Raw genomic sequence first — 19,117 nt, forward strand, 5'->3', positions numbered from 1 at the left:
ATATTTAAGAGACCATTTGATAACCATTTCATTAATAATTTTCTATTTTTAAAAATTATGCTTGTTTTTTACAATTTCATTAGTAAATTTTTTACCTCTCTTGAAAACATATTTGAATTCTTAATCAAATTTAAAAAATAAACACTACATTTTGAAAACTCTCTTTTTGTTTTTTAACAAAAGAACATATAAGTGCAAATAATGTTTCTAAACTCTTCTTAAAAAAAATTGTTTAAACTTAATTTTTGAAATAGAAAGTCAAAAACCAAACAGTTACCAAACAAAGGTGGGAGTTGAGGAATCTCAACCAAATTTTGGAAAAGTATATATTTTTTTTTTCAGTGAAAGCACTTTTCTATAAATAATTTTCAAATAAGCAATAATTAATTATTAAGTACTTCTAAAACCACTTTAATTTTGAAAAATGTCTTTAATGGACTAAACTTTTTATCCCTTCCAAAAGTTATTCCAGACTCATCCTTAATCTTTTAGACCCTTCACAATTTATAAAATTCTCGATTAAATCCTTACATTAAAAAAAAACCTTAATAAATTATTGTTTAATTAACATATTTAGATATTCGGACATATCAATTAAAATAAATAAATTTTGTTGTTGATAGAAATATCAAGTTTTATGTGTCAAATAACATTCAAGCACGTGGTGTCTACGCATCCAAATATAATAAACAAAAAATTTAATGATGCATTACCTCTTTCATAACAAATTCCAACCATGTTTCATGGAATGAGCTAATTGAGAATTTCAAACACATTGAAGATCAAAAGGTTCAACCGGTAGAAGGTTCGAGTCTTCCACCGCTTACTATACTAAAAAAAGATGATCAAATTGAAAAATGCCTAAAAGGTTAGGGACCAACCAAAAGTTACAAAGGGGAAAAGAAGATTTGAGAGCAAATCACGTCGTATTTGTTTGTGTATATATAACATTTTTATTGATTTAGTTAAATGAGTGAAAAAATGGAGACTAACAGTAATAAAAATGTTAAGAAGAAGGAGAGTTAGAGGGTTACTGGTATTCGAAGCCCATCGTAGCTTAGTTGAGCGTCCACCCCTTCAGTCTCCTTCAATTTCATCAGATAACTGTTTACCTCTTCGTGATCCATTAGATGCATCATACCTTCATCAATATTTCCCATCAGAAATCTAAAAATATTTTGTAATGAGTTGCAGTCAGAGAGAATGAATCGGAATTTTTTTTTTTTTTTTTTTTGTCTAGATATCTGTGAGTATGTTGACTAGCTTGCGCTTCGACTAATCTCAAAAGACAATAGAGTCACACTACTATACTTGGCTGTTAAAGTAACTCGTAGCATATTAAATTCTAGGTAGGTGACTGCTATGGTTTGGATCTACTATGGTTTGGATCTATCCCTTCTAAATCCTTTACTCTTTTTTTTATAACTAGGAGCCGGAAATTTGCTCCCCTATACTTAGGGGCACCCGTGCCTGCCTCAAAGGATTTTTGTATTAAGCTCACCAATATGACCAAGAGACCCAAGCCCTTGTCAAACGGCTGCCACTTGGGGCTTCTAAATCATTTACTATTTACAATAGCAAATCAGAAAAACATATTATAGAGGGGAGGAAGAGAGGCAGAGAGAGGAGAGTTAAACATACCGGTGAAAAAAGTTCTCTTTGGTTGAATTTTCCTTACTTCTTCTAAAGCCTGAAACAAGAAGATTGAAGAAGAAACCTTGATTTTCTTTCCTTTTCTATTTTTTTTGGATTATGTTCAGAAAACATTGAATGAATGTGAAGACTTACTCTTGGAAGTCCAAAGTGGGTGGAGGAAGATCGATCAGGCCGTAAAGCATCCTGAAAGTGACCACAAATCACAACTATTATCTTATTCTCCAATCTCCATTGTATGTTTGTTTCTAATGGAAGAGAGATGGAGAGAAAAGGGCAGATACCAGAATGAGGATTTCACAATCTTTCAACAGTGGATAAGTTTCTTCAGGTATTTCACTAACATCACTGTCCAAAATAAAAGCCAAACATTTGTAACTTCCAAGCAGATGAATGTTAGCTTCTGATCGTATCTTTTGAGATGGAGAATCATATATTTTACTTACTTACCTAATGTAACAAACATTTCCAAATCGAAAACCCAGCGAACGGTAGCCACGACCATGCCACACTGGTAAAGGGGTCACCTGAAGAAGGAAAGGGGACAAAAATTAATATGAAGCTATCAGATTGACATAGAAGTAAGCATTTCGGGTCAACAATCATAAGTTCAAAGAGTATCAACTTTTTATCTGAACTAATTTAATGACACATAAACTTCGATTAACAAATAACAACGCAACACTGCCAACATGCTTTCATTATTTCACAAATGTGCACCATTAAAAAAATTAGCAAGGATCACTAAATGATTGCACGCTCCCTTCTATTTTGCACCACCCCTTTTGCAGTTCAAAATGGACGAAATGACTGAACCAGAGTTGGTCCAATCAGTTTAAACTTAAAGTATACATGTTGCTCAATTCTCACTTTTCTAAAGTATAAAATTGAAAAGTAGTCGATCCGTTCAATTCGGTTTAGTGGTCAATTTTCTCGGTTTGGTTTTTATAAAAATTATCTTCAATGTTGATTCTTAGTTTTCTTAAACCGATACGATATTTCATTCGGTGAACTTGGCGCTGGCTAGCCGACCAAAAATGACCAACTTATACCCCCTATAAAGCTGAAAACCCTAGATGATAACTAACTCAGATGCCCACGTGCCACGTTAATTTCTACATAAACCTTAACAAAACTATGATCACTTTTTCAGATGGACAACCCTAAATCCACCTCTAGAGCTTTGGCAATGTATGGTTTTACTGTTAGGTGCATTAGAAAAACTAAAAGAAAAGAAAAAAGATCATCATATATACTCAAGAATAAAAGAAAAATGTTCTTAAGAAAATTTCTGCTTTCAGTAATTGAACAGTATATGCAATCTTAAAATTTAGAGGCTCGAAAAAGAATCCAATTCAAAATTAAAATTCCTACCTTCAAATCATGGACTACAAAAGGCTCCCCAGGTATGATATTGAACTGCAACTCTGAGACCGCAGCACCGGGTAAGATCACACTTGTGTCCACCAAATAGTAATGAGTCTTCTTCATCACCTAAAATTATTTCACTTTATGTCAAGTATCACAAAATAATAGAATTAAACAATGAAAAGGAGGCAATTGTGAAGCCAGGACCTCAAAATCACGCTGAGCCACATAAATTGGAACAGAGGGCTGGACATTGTTTGTCCAATCACGAAGATCATCTAGACCTAATGGGAAAAGGCAGAAAAGGAAATAACAAGAAAGAAACAGTGGTCAATGATTAATTAGTTGACGGCTACGTAGAAATAAAAAGAAGGTCGGGGATCGTAGGAAGAGGAATGAAGTATAAAAAATGTAATCTATAATTGAAACTTTTTTCTGTAATCTAAAATAAGATTAGATTGCAAGGTATTCATGTTTGAGACCTCCAATTGCATCAGCATGAGAATGAGTAATAATAACCGCATCAATTGTTCTTATCCTGGCAGAAATGCAACTAGTTATAATGAGGCAAAAATCATATGAAAACAGAGTATGGCATAAGATTATGATCGGGAGCGCTACGACATACCAAAAAAATAGAGACATACATACCATGAAATGTAGTATGTATTATTTTAGTAGTTGCCAGATCTTGGTTATATGGTAAAACTAACATGTCAAAGAGGGTATTGGCAAACAAAAGAAAATTGGAAATCAATACAACAATCAACTGGTTTCTGCATTGAAATTCATGAAACAGAATATGAGATGGTACAAGAGAGGGATTTCTGTCTAGTATCTTCTACTGGAACATCTACGGGGAAAGGAAAGGTAATCCTCATTTGGCATATATGCATAATATGCAGTTACCCCTTCACCATTTTTATCCACATCATACACAGACTAAGATAGCGATAGCTTACATGCCCTTCAATTAATTTCGTACGACAGTTCTAAATTGTGTACATAATTTGACAAAGAAATTTAATATCCTACAAAGGCAGCTACCATAATTAAAACTTGTGGAATTAAAGGATATATGAATTTATGACTTGCCCTTTTGATAATTATTCATGGAAGTACAACAAAAGAAACAAAAACTTGCCCCAAAAATAAAAACTCACACATACTTAGTATGGAAGTACAAAGGAATGAGGACACCAAACAAAAAACATGAGAGGCAAGAAAACTATTAAAAGGAATGTAAAGCTTTACAAGTAACCATAAAACTAATTAATTTGGGTCATAAAACTCTTAGCAATAGAAGTGCATCTCGATCAAGCCAAACATCAGGAGAAACAGAGTAGCTACTCAATTTACGTTATATAAAATCTTGAACTTAAGCAAACAAAACAATTACTGACCCGAATGCTGGAAACCATCGAAGAGCACTGTGGTAGAAAAACCTGCAAGAAAAATATAGAACTCTCACAATAGCCATGGACAATTTATAGCAACAGTTGGATAAATTTATAGCCTCGTTTGTTTTGTTTCAGTCTGGATAAGAGATTTCTACTCCCTGCCCTTAGGTTGTTCTGTTTCCTTCTTTTTAGCCTCTTTTTTATAATTTCAGAAAAAGTTCAGAAAAGCACTAATGTACGGAATAAAGGTTAAGAAATAAAAATCATATGACTATAATATACTAACTTTCCAACATCTATAAGAATGTTACGACTTCCAGAGGGTCCAGGATATCGAACTAGGATACTGGTATTAAGCCGCCTGTTCTTATTTCCCGGTTCTGCAGCTTTGAAGCATACCTAAAAGAGGAAAAAAAATCATAAAATGCTGTTAAGGGGTGTTTTTTAGATCACGGGTTAGACTAATAACTTGGAGTTTAAAAGTCAAGTCTATGCTTGGTATGTGGATTTGTCAATACTAAGGCCTACATAAACTCATATCACATCAACCTATACTTATAAAACCCAACTTTAATAATATATACTGACTTTTAAAAATCACAAATCTACCAACATTTCTATAACCTACAGGCTACAATCCTCTCAAGCCCACTACTAGTAGGTACCATTAGTTTCCTTCTTACAATAGCTTCATTTGGAAGGAAGGAATGTAAGCCACTGTTACACATTTTGACATTAATCAGAAAATTCACTTAAGCCAATAAATATGAAAACCATACCGGGCATTTCTTTACAGGATTAGTCAGGCAACTCACTCGCGGGATTCCCTCGCTGGTACCTGTACCTATAAATATGATTTCTGATTCATTGGAGGGCAACGTCTCCCGATCAAACTCAGCAGCAGAAACTGTAAATACAAAGTATGAATAACCACACATAACATTATTCTAAACCCACAAACAACAGTATAACGATGCAACCCTTAACATTTTGCCTATTCTCGCCGTCAATTAACAAAATACAATAGAACACAGTATTAAGGAAAATCTCGTACAATTTTCCTCTTGAAATCTTATAATAGAACAGAAAACATGGAAGGAGCGAAAAGGTTAATGGGCCATGCAAAGTCCACCACATACGCAAGCTTAAAAACTCTAGAATCATTGAAGCGGAAATTGAAATTACCACACAAACAATAAAGATAGTGAAGAGAAATCGAATTGAAATAGAAAAAATAGCGAGGAGATTTTGCAGCATATAAGATTCTCGGAAACAGTGAGAAATGCAGCTCACCGGATTGAAGGCGTGCTTGGGCAATTCGTCGAAAGGGAGAAAACCCTTTTCTGGAAATAGAAAATGCAGAGCTTCTGAGTTGAATTTGGACTCGGCTTCCGAGAGCGGCAAGATAGGCCATAGAAGTGAGTGGAAGAGCGGTGCCCACCAACAAAACCATCGAAAAGGGTTCGGTTTCGAAATCGTTGAGAACGCCGTTTGATGGGAAGAATGAAAATTTGAATTTCCGATTTATTTGGAAAGCATTTCTTGTAAGTGGACGGTAGCCGGCGCAAACAGAAGTTCATCAGACTACAGAGCCCGCGAAGAACTGCCGGTGGCGAAAATTCTTTTGCCTTGCTGAAATAATGATTTTTCCTTTTTCTTTTCTTTTTTCTTTTTTCTTCAAAAAAGTAAAATTTTGAAAATTACAGTAAATCTGAGTCTGAGCTTGAATCTCGAGTATTAACGTACAAGTCTCTTGCCACTGTACCAACCAATATTCTTGAGTTTGATTAAGTTTACGTTAATTTTGCAAAATATTGAATTGCATGCAATAACCCTAATACCTCTAAATTTTCTAAAAATAACCAAATTTTTGTTTCAAAATTCCTCTTCTGTCAACTATTTCATTAAATGAATGTAGGGAGTGACGTGACAAATACTTGTTAAATAGGATTACACATGATAAAATTTTCAAGTTTTATTTATATCCTGAACTTTAGGTTTGAATCATACCTTTTATCATTTAGAAAAATTTTAATTTTAACAATCGTCTCAAAACAACCATTTTATCAGCATCCCCACTTAAAATAGAGATTGATTTATAATTCCATGATGACCTCTTAAAAAATAAAAATAAAAATTCTTAGCCACAAAAAATGACATTATATAGTTTGAGGGCAAGGGAACAATTTTGGGGACGAGTAAATTATTGTTTCTTTTTCGTGAGAAACTAAGGGGTTAAGAAGACCACAAAGTATAATGTCCTCTTAATCGACCTTCCCTCTTAGTTTGATGATACCAAGATTGGAGAAATCCATCATCAAGGGATAGTTATGCAGCTTCTCCTATTTTTGTCACTTGCTTAGTGTCACAACTATATTAGAAGAGAGTATGTTATGACGCCCACGAAGGGGACAAGTGGTGGCAACATGCATGTATTGACCATTAGACCATGTTTAGGGTTGAGAGAGAGAAAGGTGTTGTGATGCGACCAAGGAATGCATCACCTAACACACCAAGAGAATGTGTTTAAGAAAGCCTAGCTAAGACGCAAGTAAAATTGGAAGCAATAACAGCATCAGTGGAGTCAACGACAATTTCAGTAGAGCTAGTTGAGGCTCTGGGCCATGACCCTAAAAGTTAGAATTCCGTTGAGATTTTGGATGAACAACTTTATAGTTAGATGCATATTAGTGAGATATGCAAGCATGTCAAATTTCGCGAAGTTCAAATGCGTGCCCTATGCTAGCGAGTGACTCTTCACCATTTTGCATATACATATCTGCTAGAGCAAGAATGCCTTAGAATGTTTTTTAAGGGAGGGCATAGTGCTAGCTCTCCACCACTTGGGAATATGTGCGTCGGGCATAGGTGTGATGAGCATTACCGCGCTCCCGAGCAAGATTGGGAGTGCGAGATAAATGGGAGCGTGTGGGATGTGTCGCTGCTCAAATTAAGGCTGGTATGGAATGACTTTAGAAATTTTGTCAGCTCTTACAGTCGGCGTCAAATGTTTGATCAAGATTTTGACCAAGTTTGCGAAGATCGGCTCAGGCGATGATGGACCCTTCCAATGAGCTGATGTGTTGTCAAGTGAGAGACTTACAAAAGAGAGTAAAAACTTCAATGCTCAAGTCAATAGCTGGCCAATCTATACTCGAGAGTGGATATAGTTTTGCGTACCTGAAAATGAGGTGGGAGGTCTATATTTATAGGGTGGAGCTTCAGGGATCCGACAAGCCTCCAATAGCTTTTCGACAGCTCGATAATCGCGGTGTGTTGTCGTGGATTGTGTCAGAGTTAAGTTCCTGAAGGAGTATCCATTGATCGACACGACTGGCAACTCAGTCGATCGAAGTGGAAATTGGTAGCCCACCTCGACTTGTATTTCAACCGACTAAGGTAAGAAATAGGTCGGCTCGACCTCTATGGCTAGATCTGAGGCGAAAATCCTTCCATTAATCAAATTTCTATACTGACTCATCATCATTTTATGAAAGATTGTCACGTGGTCAATAAGACATATATTAAGTGAGTAAATATTGCATGATAAAATAATAATAGAGACCAAACTAATTCTTTTTTAAAAGTTGCACTACTTATGTAGAAAATTTATAGACAAATTTCATTCTTGTTCTAGAAGCTCACGTACTGATACACTATTATAAATTACTTTGGAAGTTCGAGTACCAAACGAAAGATGAAACTAGAAATTTATAGTTAATCTGAATTAGTTCAACTGATTAAGACACCTATCTCAAACTAAAAAAATCGTGAACTCAAATCTCCCCCATGTATTTAAAAAGAAAAAACCTAGAACTAGAAACCTATTAATTGTTTATGATCCAAATATAAATGACTAAATTATACAAATTTAAACTTTGTCAAATTAGAGTCAAAAGCTGGAACTGTATTTCTGACTATGCATAGGGTGGTGCTGACGTGGAGATGACGTGGATTATGGCGGCGTTTTATCCTCAAATCGTATGGGTCATTTTGCAGAAGCGAAACGAAGAGGAAAGCCAAAGCCATGGCCGTTCTTCTGCGCCCACTGTGGCTGTGCGGCTCCTTCTCGCTCGTCTTCCCATTTCCCAAATTTCAATCCACAAGAACTTCACTCTCGCTAGAATTCCCACCGCCACCGTCCTCCCCATCTCCTCACTTTCCCACTTCTCTCTCAATTCGCTCTCGTTTTTCCATTGGTGAGTCTTGATTCGAAGATTTCCCCACTTCTAATCCTTCTGTATCCACTTTATTAGCTCTTGTTTGAGTTTTTTTAATCGAATTGATTCTGGGTTATTCTTAATTTTTTTTTGAATTGTTAGTTTTTTTTTTCATGTTTAATTCTTCTTCCTCGTTGTTGTGATAAATTCCGGTTTCTGAAACATGTTGGTTTCTTCCGGCAGTTTCATTTGCGACACCCGAGAGCCAGGTGGGCGAGGAGCTCGATGCTGATACTCGAGAATGGGCGATGCAAGGTATGTTTAGTTCTCTTACAAACAATATTTAAATTCCTAGATTGAAACTACCGTGTTCATGGGGTTTTAACTATTGAACAGCCTTTGTTGTCCTTATGTTCTTTGATATTTATTACTTAATTAACAAACGCGTTCCGAGTGTGAAGGTCTCAAAAGCAAAACTAACAATAACTGGCAGTGGGCAGTGGGCAGATACTTGAAAATTCTTTAAGGACGAATGTTTGTGATTCTAACAATAGTTTAACGTAGAAAACATTAATTTGTTACCAGGTATCCAACATTTTCGGTTGTTTTAAGGAGATGATGACATTATCTTTTCTAATATGATATATTGCCTTTTTTTTCAATGAAAAATTAAGCTTCGAGTTTTGCTGAAAAACCAAGCGTTCGTTAAATTAAAACAATATAATGTATTTGATCTCACTGCCCAAGTGATCAAATAAATATTCAAGTCTCATGTTTGGCTTCAGACGTGAAGCTTTTCCGAGTGTTAAAATTTGGTTATTAAGAGGTCACCAATGGTTCTTTGAATGATTGGTTAACCATCTTGATGGGGTGAAAAAAGAATAAGTGACTTACTAGTTGCATCCATTCATCAAACGTGGTCAATGTTTATGTTATACAATGTTCAGTTTCAAATGCTGCCATATGAATCTTCACATGAATGATAATTGATAAATTGCTTGAGCCTGTTTATCGTGTCTGTTCTGGTAATCTGGCAACTAGTGAATAACATCCCTTAAAATATTTATCGCGGCTACTTTTAGGACCCCTGCAGGCTGTTTTGTTGTCCCAGATTTTGATTTTACAAGTCAACTGTACTGATCGATGCATCTGATTCCCATTTATCGATTTTGGATTCAATGATGTTTGCAACACAATGCAAATGATATAACCAGTGCTTGTTGTTGCTGACAGATTTTTATTCCTTAAGGAAAGAAGTGGAAACAACCTCAGAGCGTGTGGAAGAGATAAGAAACTCTGCTGGGTTGTTTCAGTTGGATCAAGAACTTGCAGATTTGGAGTCGAAAGCGGCCGACAATGCTTTGTGGGATGACAGATCTAAGGCTCAACAAGTTCTTGTGGCCCTCACTGATGTGAAAGATAAAATAAAGATGCTTACTGATTTCAAAACACAGGTAGTGTATATAGCATGCAATTTAATCTTTAGAGAATACTCCATTTCATTTGCTAAAGTCACTTATGTAGACATATATGGAAGCCCTAAATTGAAAGAGTCTAAAATTATAGTAAATGATAAATGACTAATAAAGCCTTGGATCTTAGGCATCTACATCAATTTACATAATAATATGCATGTTGTAACAATCACCTCAAGTTGGAGCAAATATTAATCATGCCTAACTTGCTACAAAGCTACTCTATTCATACCCCATTTAAAGATTTTGTTATCAATATCTCCTGCTAGTTCTCCGATCTTTATATATCATGTAGACACCACTTCTATTTGCTTACAAGTAAAATGACAATTAACTTCCGTATATGTAGTTTGCATACATAAGTGCAAGTGTTTGTTGGATGGCTGTCTTAAGGTCATAGTTCACCTAAGTATAACATGGCTATGGCCTACTCTGTATTTTAGTTGGAATTGCAATATTTGATTTTAAGGCCTTTCCATTGGTCCTGTGGTCATGTAGAGAATGTTCTTTTTGTCTATTCATTTTCTTTTATGAGCAATACAATGGAAAAGGGGACTCTATACTTCTTTTTGGAACAGTACCCTTCAGAGGGTAGAATAAAGCTTGGAAGTAAGCTATTTTAAGATAATGAAACTTGAACTGTATATCTAGCTTGGAAGTAACCAAACTAATCCGTAGAAGCCAATTGGATAAATAGCCTATCCAAGTTTTTGAAAAGTGAATGAAATCATCATCTCAGGTGTGGGTTGCGTTATGATTGATTCAGGTCGAAGAAGCAGAAACAATAGTTAAACTGACTGAAGAGATGGACTCTGTAGATACTGGGCTTCTTGAAGAAGCTGCTAGTATTATCAAAGACCTAAACAAGGCACTGGATCAATTTGAATTGACTCAACTTCTTTCTGGTCCGTATGACAAAGAAGGCGCTGTCATCTCTATCTCGGCTGGAGCTGGGGGTACTGATGCACAGGTAAATAGTTAAGGTCTTATTGTGGAAACTGTTTTCAAAATAATTTTTTAGTTTTGTGTTCAAAACTGCTTCCAAGAAGTATGGTTGCGTGTGCATTTTTAAACTTCCAACTTTTTCACTTACTTCTTCGATATTAAATTTTTGATAATCTCCAGTGCAGGATTGGGCTGACATGCTTCTGAGGATGTATGTGAGATGGGGAGAGAAACAAAGATACAAAACAAGAGTGGTCGAGAAATCTGCAGGAGAGGAAGCTGGAATAAAATCAGCTACAATTGAAATCGAGGGTCGATATGCTTATGGATATATATCTGGAGAGAAAGGAACACACCGGATAGTGCGACAGTCTCCTTTTAACTCGAAAGGACTTCGACAGGTAATTATAACACTGCCCCCTGGTATCCCTACTACTTGGAGTTATCAAGGAAAGATGGACGATAGAGGGTGCATAATGTCATTATGTTTTAAACTTCTTATGAACTGTAAACTTAAGGTGGTTTTGAGCCTTCCATACCGAGTTTAGAATCTAGGGTCGACTTCTAATGTATGATGCTGCTTCCTTGGGATAGATTGTTTGATGGATGAACCTCTCTATTTTAATACGAGTTCTATGCAGACAAGTTTTTCTGGTGTGGAAGTCATGCCCCTCCTTCCCGACGAGTCCATGGATGTTGAATTACCAGAAGAGGACCTGGAAATAAGTTTTTCAAGGGCAGGAGGAAAAGGAGGTCAAAATGTTAACAAGGTTGAAACGGCTGTTCGCATTACTCATATCCCAACAGGCGTCACGGTTCGCTGCACAGGTCTTCTATACTCATTAATCATCATTGTTTATGCCACCATGAAAACTTGATGTCTGTTCTGTTCGTAAGAGTTATTGTGTCCTCAATTTTTAATCAAAATTGTTCAAAGCCACCACCACTTTTAGCAGCATAATTTCTCCTCAAGTTGTTGATGGAAATGTAATGTTATCATGGTTGGAGTATTCATTTTCTCTGAGAATACATTTCATCCAAATGTTTCTGGAAATGTTTGGCATTTGCTTGCTACAATTTACCATCTTTAAAATCTTTGGATTAGATACACGCAACCCGGGACCATTCGTACCGAGTGGACCATATATGTTTTCATTGACAATCATTGACAACAAACCTTTCAAACGTCCCCATGTTGCATGGTTTTAAACTGATGGTATTTCATTCATCTTCTCAACTATAATGCAGAGGAGAGATCACAGCTAGCAAACAAGATCAAGGCGTTAAGCCGATTGAAGGCCAAACTCTTAGTCATAGCAGAGGAGCAACGTGCATCGGAAATCAAGCAAATACGAGGAGATGCCGTAAAGGCCGAGTGGGGGCAGCAAATAAGGAACTATGTGTTTCATCCATACAAGCTTGTGAAAGATGTTAGGACAGGATATGAGACATCAGACATTGTCTCTGTAATGGATGGTGAATTGGAGCCCTTCATCAAAGCTTACCTGAAATACAAATACAGTATGGCATTGTCTACTGGTGGGGTTAACTAAAAACCAGCATAAACTAGAATAGCTGTCTTTGATTGATGTTTTATATGTTGTATATTGCAGGCTCTGAGAATTTAGATTTAGATTTTTTTTTTGTTAGTTTTACCTGTAACGATATGGGAGATCTCTATTCTAAATTATATGCATTTTATATCATGCGCTTGATTTTAAATATCTGTTGACACATCGACATTTCTGTTGACATGTCCATGTTTTCATAGGTTCGACATCGACATGATGGGTAAATCGATATTTCCATCATAGTACAAAAAAATCCATAAAATATGAAAAATATCAACAAAATGTTACTCATATATACATAATATTAATATTAATTATTTTTAACTTAGTTAGAAATATGAAAATGTTTATTTGTTAATTTAAATATTCTTTTATGATTTTTTAATTTCTATAACATTTATAGCAATATTTATTGACATTGACATTTTATCAATATTTCCATGAAATTGAGACATTGACTTTTAAATTTTTTATGAACTCCAACTTATCTACAGAAGATAGCACAATCAAATTAGTATAATTGAAAACATTGAAATTTTACACACACATATATACACATTTTTTTAATGTTTCAATGATATTTATTAAAATATTTTAAAAATGAAACATTAAAAATTAAAGTTAAAATTGTACTTTAAGAGAATAAAGCGAGGATTCGGATTTTTTCAAGTGAGAAATAATAGTTAGTATAAAAGATTGGAATGTAATTAATAATTCAAATTAATTTAGAAATAAAAAAAAAGTATAGTTAGTTGAGAAACATACAATCTTGAAATATAGGATATAGAAAGAAAAATAATTCGTTGTACTGAAGGAAAAAGAGAAAAATAATTTAATTAATTTTGAAATAAAAAAGTATATAGTTATATGAGAGAGACAAAATCTGAAAAATATATGATACAGAAAAATGTGATGAGATGCTTTGGGAAAAATAAAAGGAGGAGGGTTGCAAAATACTCAACTGCCCTAAAAAGTTGATTGATCATTCCTTTGCCATACTTTTTTTTTTTTTTATGTGGCACTGTAAATATGGCCACTAACCAAAACTTTCCTAAAAATCAAATTTGTAAGAAGAAAATGAAAGTATAAAGTTTGTTATTCATTATTTGATGAGTTAGTATTGATTTTCTACGATTAAGATCTGCTTTTGCTAATCTAATTTCTATTTAAGACTTTAGTTGTTTAAAATCCGCACGTATATCTAATTTGGTAGCAATCTCCGCTTAGTCATTAGGGTACAAAGGTTTGAACTTCCGACCTTCAAGAAATTAGTAGATGTTATTTACCACTAAGATAAGTTCATGTTGACAATTAAAAATGACTATCTAGCATTAATAAATTAAATTTTAATATTATGAAAAAATGTACAAATAGTCTCTAATCCTATGAGTAGTTCTCAATTTATTCCTCAATTTTATATAAAAAGTTTCCAATTAAGTCATTCGAAAAAAATAGTTGCTAAAATTTGTTAACATAAGACGTTAGATCATTAAACTATTATTTTATTAACATATTTAGATATGTGAATATGATATTCAAATACTACCTGACACATAATCCAACTTTCTCATCAACAAATTATCTAACTTATCCTTCAACTAAACTTCTTTCTTCTTTTAAATAATATGTCCACATGTCCAAATATATTAATAAAACAACACTTTAGTTATATACATATATATATATATATGTTTTGTTAACAAAGCTTAACGTTTTTTTTAAGGATTTAGTGAAGAATTTTCAATACATTAATGATAAATTAAAAATTTTTAAAAGACTCTAGATCAAATTATGAATACCTAAAAGATTAAGAACAACACAATATACCTAACTTTTAATATATATATATATATATATACATTTTTTACTTTGTTTTTTTTCCCTAATAATTTGAGATAGAAGAAATAAAAATACTCTTTTTTTTTAATAAAACAACATAGAAATTTGAACACATAACCTTTTAATCAATAATATATATCTTAATCAGTTGAGCTATGCTCAGGTCTGCAGATAAAACAATTAACTTAACCTAAAAGATGAAGAACTAGAAATTCATCTGCAAAAGTAATTGAGATTACTACCAACCAATTCTTCCAACGAGATCTCATCAATTTTTCATCTCCAACTTCTTTGTGATTTGATGTTGCCATATTGGCTTCACTAGTAGATGAAGTTGAAGGTAATGGTTCTATATTGTTTCAATTCAAAATATTAGAGACTATACGATATATTTAGCCAAAAATATATTGTTGAAGAATAATATCTTTGTAGATGGATGGATTGATTCCCTCTAAAAAGTAAAGAAGCACAACAATCAGCTCAAGTTGTTTCATTGTACCACAAAGATGACAATGGAACTTTCCACGTGGCACTATAGTACTGGTCTCTCTCTCAAGACCCCAAAAAGAAAAAATAAAGTAGAAAAGAAAGTGCACCAAATAAGTTTCATAGTGGCCATTACTCATTGGCCACCCCCCTACCATCCCTCATTCATGTATTACCATTTATTTTGGTAGTTCTTTCTCGATCAATTTCCTTTCATATATAAAATTTGCGTAGAATTCAAAACATAATGGATTAAAATGAAAAAAAAAAAAATTACAAAGATTGGAATATACCATTTTAAAGTAGGACTAAACTAAACCAAAGTTGAAAGTGATTCCTAATTTGACCAAACTTTGCAATCCAAAAACAAAGATTTGATCTTAATTTAAATATGTTATTCTATTCTAGTCTTTGATCTATTCTAATCTCCAACTTTTCATAAAAGAATCCAACACACCCTCACCTACCACCTAATGTGGCTCAAATACTTTGACCATTATAAACATCCATTAATCAAATAATGAGAAAGTGTCAATATCAAATTTACTGTAAATTAATAACAAAGTTTCAAGCAACAGAATTATTTTTTTTAATTTAAGAATCAAAATTGATTTGAACAATTAGTAGTAACCTCTACAATGGTTGAAAAAAACAATAATAACAAATAGTCATTACTCTTCTTTCAAGATTGTCTATGTTTGAATAGTATCTCTAATGTTTTAGATATATCAACTTGATATAAATCAATCTTTTAGACTATGTTAAGTGAAGTTCTCAAATCGTCATGATCAAGTTTCTTGTTCCCACTACAACTTGTTTAGTACTATAAATTGAGGGCATGAAAATTTGAAGAGAGAAGCAGGTACCCGTATACTGGTTGGCATTTACAATTTTTTCTAAAACATAAATAAAAATGAAGTAAATTACTCGCCAAAATAGGTAAAAATTCAAGACAAACTAATGAGAGACCAAGCAGAAAACAGAGAAGGGAAGAGGAAGAGACATAATACAATAAGATGATAGGATAAATAATGAGCAGAATACATTTACATGGCAAATGGACCAGAAACCAACCAAACAACAAAAACTCTATACATGAAAACTCATGGTGACCATCAAAAAAATACATGAACAAACACTCACTCCTCACTCCCCTCTCTCTTTTCCCTCCAAACAGTAGCCAATTTTTATATAATACAAAAAGCCCCTCCTTCCCAAACACACACATCAAGATTCAACCAAACCTTTTCTCTACAACACAAGGCTTGTTTGTCTCTCAACCCACCCCCCACTGTCCCACAAGCTACCTTATAAGAGAGAACCCAAAAAAGAAAAAAGAACAAAAAAAAATCAAATTTGGATGATCACCAGCAAAAACATTTTTCTTATATTTACACTACAGATGATGGATCTCAAATCCTCTTGCATCTCCTATTTGGAAACTTTTTTCCCTCTGGTTGTTAAAAAGTCTTGCCTGTGGTTGTTGAAAAGTTTTGTTGCACTTTTAGCTCCATTCTCTATTTACACTTTCCCTTGATGGAGGTTTTTTTTTTAAGCAACTGCAGGGATCCTAGAATTCTGGCGGTCCCTACTAAGACAATCGAATCCTTCTACTCTAACTGCAGCCGGCTTTAGGCCGAACTTCATCCTCGCACACCCTCCTCCCTTGTGGGCTGATGATGATGATGTCGAGGATGGGGATGAGAGACCTGACGGGGAATATGCCGGGGGCAATGCTGGCATAGTACTCAGTTTCTCATCCCCAAACCGGGCATCCTGGATTAATGGGTTCGAAGCTCGGCTCGGCGGAGACCCACTATAAAATGGGGGTGACGAAGCTACATGGCCGCTAGATTGTTCCGACCCCTATGGCATAATTCAAGGATACAATCAATCATATTGTAAAGACGTACGAAAAAGAAAGTCTGAGATCTAGACAACAAACCTTCAAGAGAGAAATAATTGAAAGGAAGTGAAACACAAAAGACTTTCTATAAGAAACTGAAAACATGTGAAATACCAAAAAAGGATGCTTGTACTTCGATCAAAAGCTGTGACAAATTTAAATCTCTCCTAAGCTTTTAGTAAATGGACAAGACACAATCAATTTCAGAAATATATGTTTTAGCCCTTAATTTTTTGGATATTTTACAATTTAGTTCCTAATGTTTTAACATTTCTCAATTACACCCTTTGGTCAATGAATGTTAAAGTTAGTTGATGATAAGCTTACAAGGCATTGGCCATCTAAGAAAGAAGTTTTTAGTTCATCTCTAAACTCACTAAATTATAATCAGTCACATCAACTTAAATGTGTTAAAAAACAACGGACTAAATTGAAACTTGTTATACTAATTGAAGAAACACCAAAATATGTTAGACTAAAACATATATTTAGCCTTTAATATATGTTCGGCTATAAGGTCAAAGAGTTATCAGTTTCTATAACTAATGGCCAAAACAATATGAGGAATGAGAAAGAACTTGCCTTCTTTAAAATGATGTCAAGGAGATCTGCCCCAGCTTTTGAATCACAAACCTCAGTTTGGTGCCATCTTAAGGGCTGCTTAACATGATTGTTGGCAAGAATCGCGAGTCGCCTGGGCTTTGGACAGACAACTGGGTCCTTCAGATCAGAGATCGAGGCAAAGCCCCTAGTCTCTTCACATGAGATAAAGGTGTTCTGCTGAACAATAAAATGATTCATCTTTGAAACTGGCTGATCTGCAGAAGAACGCCTACACGATAGAGAAAAACGAAGTTGAGATACAAAAATCCTAATACATAGTCAGATCTAATGGAAAAATTGTCAAAAGTCTATCCTATCAAAGCTCAAAAATCTCATATGGTAACAAAGGATAACAGATCGTATAGCCAAACAACAGATCCAAATCTCAAAGTGTTGATGACCAACAGATCTGAGGTAAAAATCAAAATTTCGCAGAACTGATCAAATCATGAACAGAAACCCAAATTCACAACATTTCTTCACCAAACTTAGAACCATCTAGACCTTTTCACGAAACCCAAACAAGATCTTCCATTAAAACCTACAGATCTGAGATCTAGACCTTGAAAACCACGAAAACAAAGAACAGATCCTGAAAAAAAAAAAAAAAAAAACCCTCAAACCTTTTTCAGAATCAAGTTAAAAGCGAGTTTGGTCTCTCCTTTCCCTTGCGAGGACAAAACCAAGGCAAAGACCACAACATCGGATATATAGATTTGGGAATTAGGGATCTTGACCCGAAGAAAATCCTGGAGACAGCTTTAAACAACAAAATCAAAATTAAAATGGAGAAGACCAGCTAAGAATCGTCCAGATCCGGGAAAAACGAGACGAAGGGGTAGCAAATCTCGACCAAATATAGAAAAATCACACAACGGCCGGAGGAAAAAAAGACCAAATGCAAATTTTTTTCCTTTTTATTTGTTTTTTTGTTTTTGGTTTTAAATCCATAGCAACCCTCAAATGATTTTGACATACAAAGGGGGAAAAATCAGTGTGGATATTGTTAAAAATAGAGTAAGATCAGATGGGTTTGTAGAGAGAGAGAAATTGACCTGAAGGAACCCGGGGCAAAGGAAGAGATGATAAAAAAGCTGGAGCTTTGAGCCACCGCCACGGGAGGGGAGAAAAGCGTTAGAATGGAGATGGGTTCGATTTATAGCAGGGGCGACGACCAGAGAAAACGACGTCGTTTTGGGGGGGTTTTTTTTTTGGGAAATTGAAAAAATTAAAATTGGAATTTTTTCTTTTCCCGACAAAGGAAAATGATGAAGGCGTGTAGCTTTTTAGCTGGCATTGAGTAGTTTGATAGTGCAGTAATTACGGCTATTCCTTTTCTTTTTTTTTTCTACCTTTTCTTTTTACTCTAGGGTTATGGCCTTATGGTTAAGTGAAGTTCAAATGTGACTTTTTAAATTAAATTATGCAAAGTGGTAGATTTCTATTACTATTTTTAATAGCATTTTAAATCTGAAAATTTTGAGCTTGGTAAATTCTGAGGAGTTGTGTAGCCTGTATTCGGGAGGTAAGTTTGTGTAGCATGAATTTATGTTATGTAGTCTGAAGTTTGGGTCATTTGATGTTGTTTTTTACTTTAATATAATTAACCTTTTTTTACCATTTAAAGAGGTAGTTAATTTATTCATTTTGAATTTGATATTTGTTTAATTTATGTTTTTTTTCGTGGATGGTCATATGTGAAATCGATGTC

At 34.4% G+C, this 19,117-nt stretch overlaps 3 protein-coding genes across 4 annotated transcripts; 1 reads left to right on the forward strand and 2 right to left on the reverse strand.

Annotated features, from left to right (window-relative positions):
• Positions 1-683: 683 nt before the first annotated feature.
• On the reverse strand, positions 684-6,060 carry LOC111016985 (Metallo-hydrolase/oxidoreductase superfamily protein). Its single transcript, XM_022292606.2, has 12 exons — positions 5,715-6,060; positions 5,201-5,328; positions 4,708-4,820; positions 4,425-4,466; positions 3,504-3,559; positions 3,229-3,305; positions 3,028-3,147; positions 2,104-2,180; positions 1,938-2,001; positions 1,789-1,839; positions 1,642-1,690; positions 684-1,141 (listed from the first exon to the last, which is right to left on the reverse strand). Exons 1-12 carry the CDS (start codon positions 5,872-5,874, stop codon positions 1,023-1,025), a joined length of 1,056 nt encoding a protein of 351 aa, XP_022148298.1. The 5' UTR covers positions 5,875-6,060; the 3' UTR covers positions 684-1,022.
• Positions 6,061-8,404: 2,344 nt separating this feature from the next.
• Positions 8,405-12,707, forward strand: HCF109 (high chlorophyll fluorescent 109). Its single transcript, XM_022292601.2, has 7 exons — positions 8,405-8,620; positions 8,825-8,896; positions 9,815-10,035; positions 10,823-11,026; positions 11,187-11,402; positions 11,643-11,829; positions 12,250-12,707. The coding sequence occupies exons 1-7, from the start codon at positions 8,449-8,451 to the stop codon at positions 12,552-12,554; spliced, it is 1,377 nt and encodes a 458-aa protein (XP_022148293.1). The 5' UTR covers positions 8,405-8,448; the 3' UTR covers positions 12,555-12,707.
• A 3,194-nt stretch (positions 12,708-15,901) lies between these two features.
• LOC111016920 (uncharacterized) lies at positions 15,902-18,620 on the reverse strand. Of its 2 annotated transcripts, none has more exons than XM_022292494.2 (3): positions 18,462-18,620; positions 17,386-17,635; positions 15,902-16,763 (listed from the first exon to the last, which is right to left on the reverse strand). In XM_022292494.2, exons 2-3 carry the CDS (start codon positions 17,602-17,604, stop codon positions 16,449-16,451), a joined length of 534 nt encoding a protein of 177 aa, XP_022148186.1. In that variant the 5' UTR covers positions 17,605-17,635; positions 18,462-18,620; the 3' UTR covers positions 15,902-16,448. The 2 variants fall into 2 exon arrangements, with proteins under 2 accessions (XP_022148186.1, XP_087984251.1); XM_088128125.1 differs by lacking the exon at positions 18,462-18,620 and adding an exon at positions 18,030-18,412.
• Between the last annotated feature and the right edge of the window lie 497 nt (positions 18,621-19,117).

The sequence above is a fragment of the Momordica charantia genome (assembly GCF_013281855.1).
Source record: "Momordica charantia cultivar OHB3-1 chromosome 8 unlocalized genomic scaffold, Mcharantia_2.0 BLBB01000008.1, whole genome shotgun sequence".
In the NCBI taxonomy this organism is placed as follows: Eukaryota; Viridiplantae; Streptophyta; class Magnoliopsida; order Cucurbitales; family Cucurbitaceae; genus Momordica; species Momordica charantia.